Source organism: Podarcis liolepis (genome assembly GCF_965112155.1).
Source record: "Podarcis liolepis genome assembly, chromosome: 7".
NCBI classification, from domain to species: domain Eukaryota; kingdom Metazoa; phylum Chordata; class Lepidosauria; order Squamata; family Lacertidae; genus Podarcis; species Podarcis liolepis.
Window position 1 is genome coordinate 82,100,519 of NC_139561.1, and position 13,664 is coordinate 82,114,182.

At 49.3% G+C, this 13,664-nt stretch overlaps 1 protein-coding gene across 1 annotated transcript in view; it reads right to left on the reverse strand.

Annotated features, from left to right (window-relative positions):
* Positions 1-13,402, reverse strand: part of CADM4 (cell adhesion molecule 4) — a 138,560-nt gene extending 125,158 nt beyond the window's left edge. The window contains exon 1 of the mRNA XM_083515554.1: positions 13,224-13,402. Within this exon, the coding sequence (XP_083371680.1) occupies positions 13,224-13,311 (88 nt within the window). The 5' untranslated portion in view covers positions 13,312-13,402. The remainder of the gene's footprint in view (positions 1-13,223) is intronic.
* Positions 13,403-13,664: the final 262 nt, after the last annotated feature.

Genomic DNA, 13,664 nt, shown 5'->3' on the forward strand with positions numbered 1-13,664 from the left:
TTCATTATTAGCAACAATTACAGCTTTCCATCCCTCATTGCTACTTTAGTATCCCTACCTTGTTGGCCATCTTGCATATAGTATATTGTTGTTGTTGTTGTTGTTGTTGTTGTTGTTGTTGTTGTTGTTGTTAAATTGGGAGCAGGGGATAATCCATCTATAATGAACAAGCCATCCTTGACAGCTTCCATGCAGATTTAATAATAAATAAATAATCGAGAGCAAGAGGAAGTGGGTAGGTGGGATTAACAATTGATTGGCACAGCAGAGAGGGAGCAAGGAGAGAAATTAAGATAACAGGGTGGATGGACAGGTAAAAGGTAAAAAGGTTAAGAACCCCTGGATGGTTAAATCCAGTCAAAGGCCAGTCACTTTCAGGCCGAGGGAGCCAGCGTTTGTCCACAGACAGCTTTCCGGATCGTGTGGCCAGCGTAACTAAACCACTTCTGGTGCAATGAAACACCATGACAGATGCCAGAGCGCATGGAAACGCTGTTTACCTTCCTATTTATCTACTTGCGCTGGTGTGCTTTCAAACTGCTAGGTTGGCAAGAGCTGGGACAGAACAATGGGAGTGCACCTCATCGAGCGGATTCAAACCTCCGACCTTCCGATCGGCAAGCCCAAGAGGCTCAGTGGTTTAGACCACAGCGCCACCCATGTCCCATGGACAGGTAGGTTAATAATCTCCTACAGCAAGGTTAGCTAACCCATGGCTCTTCTCCAGATGTTGCAGGGATGATGGGATCTGCAGTCACATCTGGAGGGCTGCAATACTGAAGGGATAGCTGAAGTCAGTACAGCATGAGACTCTTAACCTCAGGGTTGTAGGTTTGAGCCGCACATTGGGCAAAAGATTTCTGCAGCGCAGGGGTTTGGACTAGATGACCCTTGTGGCCCCTTCCAACTCTACCATTCTATGATTCTGTGACTATGATTCTGTGCTTCTAAGATTGCCACTCCTGCTCTGAATCCGGAAAACGTCAATCTGAAGGAGCAACCGCATTTCCTCTTGCTAACCTCACTCTTCATTCTCTCTTTGTTACCCAAGGTCCCCCTCCTCCTCTTCCTCCACCACACACACACACAAAGAAAATCCTTTTAAAAACCGGAATGTCAGAAGAAGAAAACGATTTATGCAAAAATTAAGTACATGTGCACAAGCTTAATTAACTTGTGTAATTAATTCTGACTGGGTATCCTTGACACAGACTCTGGATTTGGGGGAAGCAGAGGGGGAGGGGGAGGCACAGCATGAAAGAAGCAGCGCAGCTAACAAAAAAGAAAAGAAAAAAGAACTTTTCCAGGAACGAAGCATAAAAATGTTTCCTGTGCTGCCACTGCTGCTGCTTCCTGCTTCCATCCCTGCCCAATTGGCTCTGATCAGGGAGTTCCAGGTTCTTCCCCAAGCAGATGACCTTATGCTCGTGCCTGCTCACAAATCCAGATTCCCGCCCCAGTGGTTCCAATCCCTTCTGGAGGGGGTATTATTTTCTGAATGGAAGGCGAGGAGTGAGCTGCATGCTGAGAGCCCAGGCAGCAGCAGCAGCAGCAGCGCCTCCCCCTGTGCTTCAGCTGGGTCCTGGTGCCCAGCCGCTGCTAGAGAGACTGTCAGCCCAGAGATCTGCAAAGACTGACTAAAGATGAAACAAAATTAAAAAAAATCCTTCCAGCAGCACCTTAGAGACCAACTAAGTTTGCTATGAGCTTTCGTGTGCATGCACACTTCTTCAGATACACTGAAACAGAAGTCACCAGACCCTTATATATAGTGAGTAGTGAGAGGGTGGGGAGGGGTATTACTCAGAAGGGTGGTGGGAATGGGTGATTGGCTGGTAGGTGTGGTTAACGACTGCAATTGGTCTTACAGGAAAAAGCAAGGGGTGAGATGGCTAAAAATAGCTTCATCGTGTATAATGAGATAAGAATCCAATGTCTCTATTCAGACCAGGTCTCTCCATGGTTTTAAGTTTGGTAATAAGTTGCAATTCAGCAACTTCTCTTTCCAGTCTCTTTCTGAAATTCTTTTGTAATAAGACAGCTACTTTGAGCTCTTGTATAGAATGTCCTGGTTTCTCTGTCCTGTGATTCCTGATATCAGATTTATGTCCATTTATCCTTTGGCGTAGGGTTTGGCCTGTTTACCCAATATAGAGAGCTGAAGGGCACTGTTGGCATTTGATGGCATACACAGTGTTAGAAGATGAGCAATTAAATAGTCCTGAGATGGTATGTTTGATGTTGTTGGGGCCAGTAATGGTGTTGTCCGGGTGTATGTGGCAGCAAAGTTGGCATCTGGGTTTATTGCAGGCTCTGGTACCAGTGTCCATGTTAAGTCTGGTTGTTGTATTATTGTGGGTGAGGAGTTGTTTAAAATTGGGTGTCTGTCTGTAGGCAATGAAAATTCTTCCTCCCAGAGCTTGAGAAAGAGAGCTGTCATTGCCTAGGAGATGTTGTAGATCTCTGATGATGCGTTGAATTGTTTTAACTTGGGAGCTGTATGTGATTACTAGTGGTGTTCTGTTATTTTCTTTTTTGGGTCTGTCTTGCAACAAGTTCTCTCTGGGTATCAGTCTGGCTCTGTTGATCTGTTGTTTAACTTCATCAGGTGGATATTTTAGTTCTGAAAAGGTTTGCTGTAGATCTCTTAGGTGAGAGTCTCTGTCTGTAGAGTTGGAACAGATGCGGCTGTAACGTAGCAGATGTCAAGAGTTTCCCAGCCACCCCGGGGAAGGAAGCAGAGAGGCAGGCGATGGCTAGAACAGAGAAACGACTCAGGCTCGGGGCAGGAGAGGTGCAGGCTTAAGCAGAGCCTGGGCACAGATCCAGAATCTGGTTTCAATGCCAGGATGCTAAACGCACGATGCATGGTCAAATGGGATTGTGCTTATTACATTTCTATCCCGCTTTTTCTCCAAGGAGCTCAAGGCTGTATTGTTTTTACTGTCCCATGTTATCCCCCAAACAATCCTGTGAGGTAGATTTATCAGACAGAGAGAGAGAGACCCAAAATCATCTGACTAGCGTCAAGGCTGAGCAGTGATTTGAATCTGACCCTTCCTGGTCCTGGTCAAAACTCTGACCCACTAGTGCTACAATAAGGGATATTGTTTATTTATTTTATTTTATTTTTGTTTGTTTGTTTGTTTTATTTCTATACCGCCCTATACCCGAAGGTCTCAGGGCAGGTCACATAAAGGATTACATACATAAAATCAAACAACAACCCAATAAAAAAAACCACCCTAAAAAGAGACACATTTTAAAAAGGTATAGGATGTAGATCAGGTCAGGCAAAGGCCTGGTTAAAAAGCAACGTTTTTGCCTGGCACCTAACGGTGTATAGTGAAGGCACCAGGGGAACTTCTCTGGGGAGAGCATTCCACAGACGGGAAGCCACTGCAGAGAAGGCCCCGTTCTCGTGTTGCCACCCTCCTGACCTCTCGAGGAGGAGGCACACAAAGGAGGGCCTCAGAAGATGTTGGCCTTGTGAGTTGGAGAACCTTGGTTCAAATCCTTATTCGGCCACTCAAATGATTCTTTATTTATTCTGCTCATCTCCTGCCTTCCCTCCAGAATGGCAGCTCCCATCTTGCTTTGAGAACCACCACCAAACCCCGTGGCCCTACAATTTGAGGCAAGGTTCGCTAGTTGACTCGAAAATCTGAGACGGATCTTTTCCACATGCTTTTGTGGACCATTTTATACAGCAGGGGTGAAACCTTCATTCAACAGTCAAAGCAGGAGGGATAACAACATTGACCACTTATACTTTAAGGCTAAAACAATTTTTTTAAAAAAAGATATGGAACAAGGACTGGACGTCCAGCAACAATGACTCTGCCCACTGACTCCCAGGCACACAGCCCCCAACGGCAGGCTGCCATTGCCCTCACTCTTTTGACTTGTGCACAGGAGGCAACAGCTGAAGCACGGCCAGGGTTTAATCTGACCAGGACCCCGGGAAGGACTTTGTGTCTGAAAGAATCCCAGGACTCTTTTCCATGGAGCAGAAGGTTATCAATGGTAACATTCTTCTACCTCTATTGTCAGAAGCAACATATGCCTCTGGATGCCAGTAGCTGCGAACAACAAGTGCAGAGATCACTGTTGTGCTTAGGTTCTGCTTATGGGCTTCTCCCAGACATTGGGGGGGCCACTGTGAGAGCAGAGTTCTAGGCAAGATGGGCCTTTGGCACAATCCAGAAGCCTCTTCTTATGGCCTTATCAGAGAAGGAAGCATGGAATCCACAGGAGGTGGTACTGGGCTGCTTTGTCCCATGGGCATCTTGCTGTCAACACCTAGGGTTGCCATATTTCAAACATAGTTGTTGAGGTTTTTTTTAAAATTTTGGGCAAAGTTCTGGGGTGGGTTTTTTTTTTAGCTTTTGGCCAAAATTGTTGAGTTTTGTTTTGTTGATGTATTTTAATATTTTTTTGGAAGCCGCCCAGAATAGCTGGGAAAGCCCAGCCAGATGGGCGGGGTATAATAATATATTATTATTATTATTATTATTATTATTATTATTATTATGTTTTTGTTTTTTTGCAAAATTGCAAAGAATATGGACATTCTGAGCTATTTCTGAGGAAAAACAACATGGGCTGCTGCTGATCATCCAGATTTTCCCAGGCATTTAGCTGAATTCCGTCCAGGCACTGTTTGTAGCCCCAGTATTCCGTTTGCGTCCATGAAATTCTGGACTTATGGCAACCCTACCAACACCACAATGATTACCACACCCACCCTCAAACCCTGAAGTGGTCTACATCAGAGGTCTACTCAGGAACAGGAAGAAACCAGCAGGAAACCAGGAAGGCAGGGAAGTGGTTGTAAAGGTATGAATCTCAGTCACTTCTGGACCTGCACCGGGATAGTAGTTCATTATAGATCTCTTGTCATGCGCTCCAGGTTCCAAGCCAGATCTTGCAAAACTGACGGGGCTTTTATTTCCCTTCCAGCTTGAGTATCCCTGAGTCCTGCTTCCACACCAGCAACACCCTTGATCCTGCACGCTCTCCAGCTCTGCTCCTAGGATTAACTGACCTCAGACAGGGACCCATGAAGGAGTTCTCTGCCCCAAGCCTCTCAGTGTTCACAATGGGGAAGAAAGATGTTAAATAGGCCTATACTCCATGTGACTGTGGCAGATCTGTTTGTAAATTTGAAATGCAGATCTGCCTCAGTCTGTCTGAGGTGGGGCTGGAAGAAAAGCCCCCCAGGGGATGGTGGGGGATGGGGAGAGGCTTTCCTCCCATCTATGCTCATTTCCAGGATCAGAACCCGGCTGAAGGAAAGGAGGCAGGAATTGTGGGCGGAGGTTTCCGAATGCTCCTTTGCTTTTCAAGACACACACCCTTATACACAATTACAGAGATCCACATTTAAAAGGTAGGTGTCTACTGCCATCATGTGTAGTCTGAGCCTCCGCTTGGGAGAAAGTGGCTGGACAGCTTGGGTTGTGTGGTGCCTGTGGGTGATTGCTAGGGTGAGGAAGTGGTTAAAGTGTCAGACTAGGACCAGGGGGAAAACCAGTGTTCATAGGGTGACCTTGGGCCAGTCACTGCCTCTCAGCCTAACCTACCTCACAGGGTTGTTGTGGCGGAGAACCATGCACAGCATCTTGAACAACTAGGAGACAAAGGTGGCACAGAGACGCAATAAACCCGTAGGAGCAGGGGTTACGCTGGGGCCCAGATGAGAAGTCTCTGGGGGCTGAATCTGGCCAGCGGGTCTCAAGTTTCCACTCTCTCCTTTTAGACCAAGTTCAAGACCTCTTCCTCTGCCACAAGATGGAATTAGCTGCCTCAGGCAAACACGGTGCCGCACAGCGCAAAACAAACACACCAGAACAAGCCCCCGAAAACAAAAAAAAGAAGAAACAAGTAGACATCCATAAAGAAAACTGACATATGAGGACAAATCCCTCAGCGATCAACGGGTTTTGAATTGGCCATCTGCAACTGGCAGCGTGATTTTTCAATGTCTGCAACATTTGCTTCAAAAGCACACACACACACACACACACACACAGTGCCCTCTCACCAGCTCCCATGTTTTGGGGGGATTTGCGGGGAGTGGGTTCTGGGTCAAAGGTTGCGCCACCATACTTCTTTTTTGTAAATTATACAGTAGGGCGAAGAATCAGAAACGTTATGTTAAGATAACCTAAGGGTATGACTTCTTAAACCTGACATAATTATTGTTGCTTTGACAAGCCAAGGGCAGGGGCATCTTGATTTCAAAAAGGGCTACTCCAGATAAAGGGAAGGGCAAAAGAGGAGTGACTGGTTTGAACCCTGGATGCCCCAGGACGTGATGCAGCCACAGCTGGACCTCAGAGCTGAAGTCTAGGCTCCTGCAACCCAGAGAAGCCCCAGACTGACCACCCAGGTGACGAAGGCAGCATCAAACAGATGCCAGCACTTGGCCCTGAATGGGCATGCCAGGACTTAATACTACTGACAGCCTCAGCATCCTTTCTTATTTCTGAAGGCATTTTATAGTCAGGGGGTGGGCCAGCTGGGCATAGACACGGTCACAGATGCTCACTTTATTATTTTTGCTTTTAGTGTCAGTGCAGAAGAAGCAAAACTGCATTTTGTTCCTGGAGTCATGATGGTGCTACGGTCTGAGCAGCTTTAAAATGCAGAACTGCACATGCTCAGAGTGTTGTTGCTTTTAATCAAGGTTGGCAAACCTTTTTCGTTTGTCTTCTCTCTCACACACAACACACACGTTAGGAATGTTGTCTAGCATGCAAATGGTGGGGGTGTAAAGAGAAGCCCATTAATTGTATGCTTCACCACTGAAGTGATACACATGGCTGTCTATAGCAGAGGAGGCCCAGGGGATCCCTGGTTTTAGCCAAAGGGCACTTGCTCCCTTGAGAATCTCCTGCAGCCATTTCCAGGATAACTGGTTCTCCTCTACGCAAGGCAGACCCACATCATACACGACCCAATCACACAAGTTGCCTCCAAAGAGTCCTGGGAATTATAGTTCTCTTGGGCAAGGGTGCTGGGAACTGCAGTTCTGCGAGGGGGAACTACAGTGTCTAAGATTTTTCAGTGTGGGGAAGGGAGCCATGTGTTGGATGTATGGTGTGTGGACCTGCCCTGACGCAAGAGTTCTCAAAAGTGCAAGGATCTGCACCTTAGGGAGTTGCTAGGGAAGCAGAATTCTTCCCAGTACCCCTGCCATTTCATGTCATCCCATAGGCTGGTTGAGACCTATGCCCACCACCACTACCACCACCATTTTGTCACTAGGATGGAGGGTACCAGAAGGCCAAATGTGCATGTAGGCCTGCACCGCTTTTGAGAGCAGAACCGAGCCTTCAGCTATGTCACAGAATCTGGGTTCCCTCTGTGCCACAATACCTCCACTGCTGAATGCAGTGTGCCTCTCTTGAATGCCCATTCCTGCAGTGTTGTTGTGCTCATATCTTTCTTTTGAGCTTCCCAGAGGCATCCTGTCAACCCCTCTGTGACTGACTAGTGTTGGGCTAGCTGGGCCATTGGCCTGAACCAGCAGGTTCTTCGGAGATTATATTGATATGGTTAACAAGAGCAAACAGTCTGGCTTCGGTTTGGTCTTTGGGCATAGCCCTGTGGTAGCCAACATGGTGCCATTGAGATGTTTCAGACTACAACTCTCAGCATCTCTGCCCATCAGCCAGGCTGAGTGGGGCTGATGGGAGTTGGAGTGCCAAACATCTGGAGAGCGCCATGTCAGCTACCCCTTGCCTGGCCACAAGACCACTTATATCCTTGATAAGTCACAGGATGGCCAACACTATTGTACTACTGCTCCCTGCTGAGCTACAGACACCCACTGCAACCACCTTCCCATCTCCTTTTTCTAGCTATCCCTCTGTTCCCATTTTAACTGTTCAAATATATCCTTTGGCCCTCAAGATACTGCTGAACTACAGCTCCCACCATCCCAGGCTTGCAGAGGCTGATGGGAGTTGTAGTCCAGCAAAATCTGGAGGACCGAATGTTCCCCACACCTGAGACAGGTGTGGGCCAGAGGCAGTATTTCACATTTAGCCTACAATAATAAACGTAAGCAAAGAGCGGTGGGGGGAGGGGATGCAGTCTGTGCATGCACAGAGGCATCTATGTTTTGTTTTGCATGCGAGAGAAAGTGAGCCCTGTCACTGAGAACTAGCTCCGGGTTTGAGCCATCACAAAACCTGGCACAGACGGAGAGGCGCTTCTCTCCCGCTATTCAACCCTTGCTAAACACCCAAAACAGCAATGGGGAGCAAGCAGGAGGGAGGAGGGAGAAACTGGAACGCTATTTAAAAAAACCAGGAAAACAGAAGCCACCCAGAGTCCCAGTCGCACCACGGCAGCTATTTTGTGCATTAAGAAATGATGTTTCTTTAAAGTCCTCCCGACAATTAATTCTGGCATCAAAGCAGAGCAAGTGTTTTGTAAGCACATTTGCATAAAAGGGCCCAGTTGCCAGAGTGCCCGCGCATAGCTTCCCTTGGATGCAATTTTAGGACTGTGCATTCATGATTTTTTTTTGGGGGGGGGTCTCATAAACTGAATGGGTGCTTTAGTGTGCACCTTAGTGATCAACTGTGGGAAATGGGGGGAGAGAAATCTGACTCTCTCTCACACACACACACACACACACACACACACACACACACACACACACCAGGAACAACAAGGCTGCTAATCATACAGAGCTGTCAGATGCCCACCCCATTTTGAGAAGTGTCCCTTAGTTCACTTTGCAACACTGCAGAGCACAACAGAGGTTCCCGTTCCTCCCAGAGCCTTGATGTTCCACAGAAGGGGAATGGTTGGCCCTTTGTTTCAAAACCCCACATCACTACAGTATTCCACATTTTGAACGGGCAACGTTGGTTTTGAGCTACTGCCTAGCACTCCAGAACCTCATAAAACCTCTACGATTTTCAGGATGTTGCTTTGTTCCTCCCCCACCCTCGTTAAATATCAGAGCTTCATGGAAAATAATTGCCGTCCTTTACTTCAAACTCCATTATTCCAGAGAGCCCTTTATTTCAGAAATGTTCATCTGACAAGCCAGGCTGCCAGAGTGCTTTTATTTAAGAGACAGTCCCTTCTTCCTAGGAAAAGGAGGGCGGGGAGGGAATCCAACTTCGCAAAAAGAAGGGTGGAAACCCAGAGCTGGTTGCCAGGCCAGGGAAAAGACGGCATTTGAGCATATGCAGAGTTCCTTTGCCTGACACTAGAGTTCCAGGGAGGGGCATCCAGGTCAAAGGCTGTGACGTCTAAGCAGGTGCACAACGCAATACATCTTTTTTAAAAAGTATATCCTGTTTCGGACAGGAGAAGTTCTACACAGCCACTGCTGGTGCGGGTACCCAATTTGGGGGTGTTTTCATCTGGCAACCTTATTTTTAACACGCACACCCCTTGTAAGAAACAGCCACTTGCATGATGACAGAAGTAGGGAAATGAGGAGGGGGGCAACAGGGAGTAGAAACACACATACACCCCCACCCCTCCCTCAGTGACCTAGAAAGTAGATTTACTCCAGCTATTGATTAAAGTGGAATGCAATTACCCACTGCATGGACCTGCTGGCTCCGATAAGGGAAGGAAGCGAGTTCATTGCAAAGTCACAAAAATTAAAGTCAAGGCTGGCTCCCATCCCCACTTCCCCATTTTCTCAAGCAACCCCGGATCCTCAGCCCTCCTGGCTCTCTGCTCCCTATCACTTTCTTCGATTCCTTCCCCTGCTGGATGAAAACTACCCACCCCCACTCCCGCCAGCCTCCTAGTCTTCCAACTCTAAAAGCATCTTGCCTCTCAGCTGAGCAAACCCTTTCATTTAGCAGCCAGAGCTTTTGCCTTTCAAACGTCCTTCTACACCTCAAAAGTTGTGGATTGTGGGGTTGTTGTTTTTCTCCTGTTGCTAGAATGGCTCCCCGCCCGTCCTGCTTTTTGGATGCAGTTAGGGAGAGGGCAAGAGGAAGTAACCCCAACTTTATTTTGAGCTGCGCATACACACACACACACACACACACACACAACACACACACTTTTCAGCCCCCAGTGAAACCTGGCCAAGCCTGGAAGAGCTGGCAAAGTGAACCAGCTTCCGGGCTCTATAAGGCAGGAGGGAACAAAACCAAAACTGAAAATCAGTCTAGTGCTGAACTGGAAACCCCCCAGCGTCACTGATTGCAAAAACAATGACAAGAGTTCCGGGGGGCGGGGGGAGCTGCATTTGTCATTTTCAATTCACCCCAGAATTCTGGGTTTCAAAAGAAGGGCTTGTTCCATACAACCCTGAACCATATGTATACAGTGATGGTCCCAGATGTTTAACTCTGAGGAAAAACCAATTGTATACATGTCCTGCGTTTACTTCCAAGGAAAGGCATTTCATCTAGGAATGCTTGTCCCCACTAAGAAAAAAATATGTTCGATGAAGAGTTTTGTGCAACTCAAAAGCTTGCACACCCCAACCTAGCTGATCAAGTAAAGCTGGGTCTCTTTGCTATCTTTGTATTTCCTAGTCCGTTAGGACAAACACAGGAGCCAGCATCAGTTGGAGGAAAAGGAGAGGATGTCATTACGATGTGGCGGTTAGACTAGGACCAGGCCAGACTCGGGTTCAAATTCCCACTTGGCCACAAAGCTCCCTAACTGATGCTGGCATCACAGTTGCAATCTCTCACCCAAACCCACCTCACAGGACTGTGGTGAAGATAAAATGGAGTCAGGGGAAATCAAGCATGCGGCCTTGAGCCCCTAGAGGAAAAGTGGGATTATAAATGCAGGAAGTTTATATATTTAAAAAAAATTAAGTGCTTTGTGATGTGATTGAGCCAGGATGACTGGGCGCCCGTTTATTCCAAGTCCTTCATCATTACAACCTGTCTCCCTGGCTTCACATAGTGATGAAATAAACCAATTTAGTTTGATAGGAGGGGGGTCTTTTGGGGGGGGAGCAGAGGAAGAAGCATTTCCCTATAGGGAAAGTGTACGGAAGACCAGCTCAGAGAAGCAAAGATGAAAGGCATGGAAATGGCACTCATGCAGGCCCGCACAAAGAAAGCCCCATGTGCACAACGCCACGCTTAATTCATCATCCCAAACCTTCACTCGCCTGCCTTATAATTGCATCCTTGAGCAGTGAAGGACGGAGAGGTGGACAGCTTGCACGGAAGGATCACACAACGCCACTAGGGAGATGCACACCTGACAGGCCTGCAGGCTGGGAGCCATGCTGGAACTTTTGCCTGAGCATCCACAGACTGACCTCTGCAAAGAGAGGCTGATTGATGGAGATGCCAGCCGCTGGCAAGTAAAGTTCAGCACTCTGCCCTCCTCAGTGAGCCGCAAAAGGAGGCTTGGAATTTTGACCTTCTCAAGGAATTCTGCCCATGTCAAGGTGGGAGGCAGAGGCAAGAGCTCATTCCCTGCCTCACACACACAAAACTGGATCCAGAAGCCAGTTGAGCTTTGGGAGTCCATGGAATGCCAGCCTGCTCAGATTCTGTCTTTTTAGTTTCAGCCTAGCTGGTCTATCAAAGGGACCAAACGGTACTTAGTTTGTTTCTTCTTTGTTTCCTCTTGGTAAGGCTAAATCCTATTCGGAACGGCTTTGTTCTCTTTCCAGTCACTTCCTGCCACTCACCCACCCACTGCCACCCCAACACTAACTGCATCAGATGGGAACTGAAGGATACCCAGGATTTGGAAAACTGGGGAGTGGGGGGGGGGGGTTGGAAACCGCCATTTTTACTTGTGCACGTTCCTGCAATCCCCCCCCATCAAAACAAAATTTGAAAGATTTGCATAGAGACGAGGCCAACTGTCAGCCCATCTTGATTCTCAGCAGAGAGAGAGAGAATGAATCAATGAAAGAAAAGCAGGGAGGGATGTGGATTCGCTCCGAGGTCGACGGGAATACAGCCAGGCAGTTTTATATTCTATTCTACAAACTCAAGGCACAGGCTGGGATGAAAGGATGAGAGGAAGAGAGGAAGAGGAGGAAGGTGGGAAGCGGGCGGGAGCGGAGAAGAGATGATGTAGCTATCTGGATACCCTTTTTTTAGAACTGCGATCTCCGGTGGGGAGGGGATTAAAAAGTTAGACCAACCGAAAATGTAAATACACGCACGCAAAAGCCGAAAACGATGCCACAAGAATGACAATGTAAGGAACTGGAACCTTTCTTGACACTGGGCTTGGAAATGTACTATTTTGCACGGTTGGGGGGGGGGATAGAGAAAGGTCAAGGAACTGCAAGGATCCCACCCCACCCAAAGACCTAAGCAGGCAGGTCTCGCCCCCCACCTCCCTGCAATCCAATTTTGAAGTTGACGGGGCACCGGCGCCTAACCTTCCAGGGCACAGCCTTTGCCCTAGGCGACACCCAGCTTAAAAAAAAAAAGGAGAAGAAAGGTACTACGAGGGAGAGAGCATGCAGAAAAGGGGGTGCCCCGGTGTGCCCACAGGTCGAAGGATAAAGTGGGGGGCACACACAAAAAGCGCCCTCTAACAAAGCCCGGCAACCACCACCACTGCAGTGACAAGAAAAAGGGGGCGGGTGGGAACCATGCCATTGTTTCCCCCTATCCACACACCCCTTTGCTGCAGCAGCCGCGGCGAATATTAGGGTCACACAATGCGGGTTGCGAAGGCGGGGGGGGGCGAGTTGAAACCCTACAGTGCGCAGAGGTTGCCTTCCCTCCTTCCCTCCACCAGGGCCGCGGTCCCTCTGGGAAGCGCCCCCCCCCCTTTGGGGAAAGAAGACCAGGCAGCTGCCCGCCTCGCCTGCCAGCTTCACCCCTCGGAGTCGCGGCACGGGGCAGCCCGGGAAGGCTGCAGGGAGGGGTAAGAGAGACCGGCGCCGGGAGGGCAGCCCCCCCAAGCGGGCCGGGGATGACCCGGTGGGTCCGTGTGCAGGCAGCGGGGGTCTCTCCTGCTCTCCTCGCCCCCGCCCTGCTGCCCCGCGCTCTCCGCGGTTCCTCCTTTGCGCGCAGCCGGCGCTTTCCTTCCTCGCTCGCTGCAGGAGCGCTTCCAACGCGTAGAGGACAAGCGGGCAATGCCAGAGCAGAATCGCCCAACAGCAGCCCGGGAGGGGGTGGGAAAAAGAAGCAGCCGGGGGGGGGCTGGAGGGAGAGAGAGAGAGAAAGAAAGAGAGAAGGGGGGGTAGACTAACCCCCCCGCGCCGATCTCCGCGTCTCCTCCGCGCTTACCTCTGCCAGCAACGCACAGCAGTAAAATCCCAGCCGCGGCCACCAAAGGCGAGTGCCTGCCGCCACCGCCGCTCCCTGCCGATCGCATCCTGCCGCTTCCCCTCCGGTCTCTTTCTCTCTCTCTCTTTCTCCCTCTCGCCGGCTCTGCACCTGCACTCGAGCTCCCCCAGCGTTAATCTATGCTAATGAGATGCGGCGAGGGGGGCCGGCCCGCGGCGGGAGGGGGCGGGGCCTGGCCAGAGAAGGGGGAGGCAACTGTTTACAACTCCCATGCGGGAGAGGGAGGGAGGGAGAGCGGGGAGGAGGGGCTTTCCGGGGAAGGGGCGGTGCCGCCTCTTGGCACCGCCCACTCCAAGAAAAACAACAAGCGCGGCTCCTGCTCTCCCCCTGAAGTTCATCAGCACCCAGCAGAGAGGAAGGTTGGTGCCGTCCAGGGCAGCA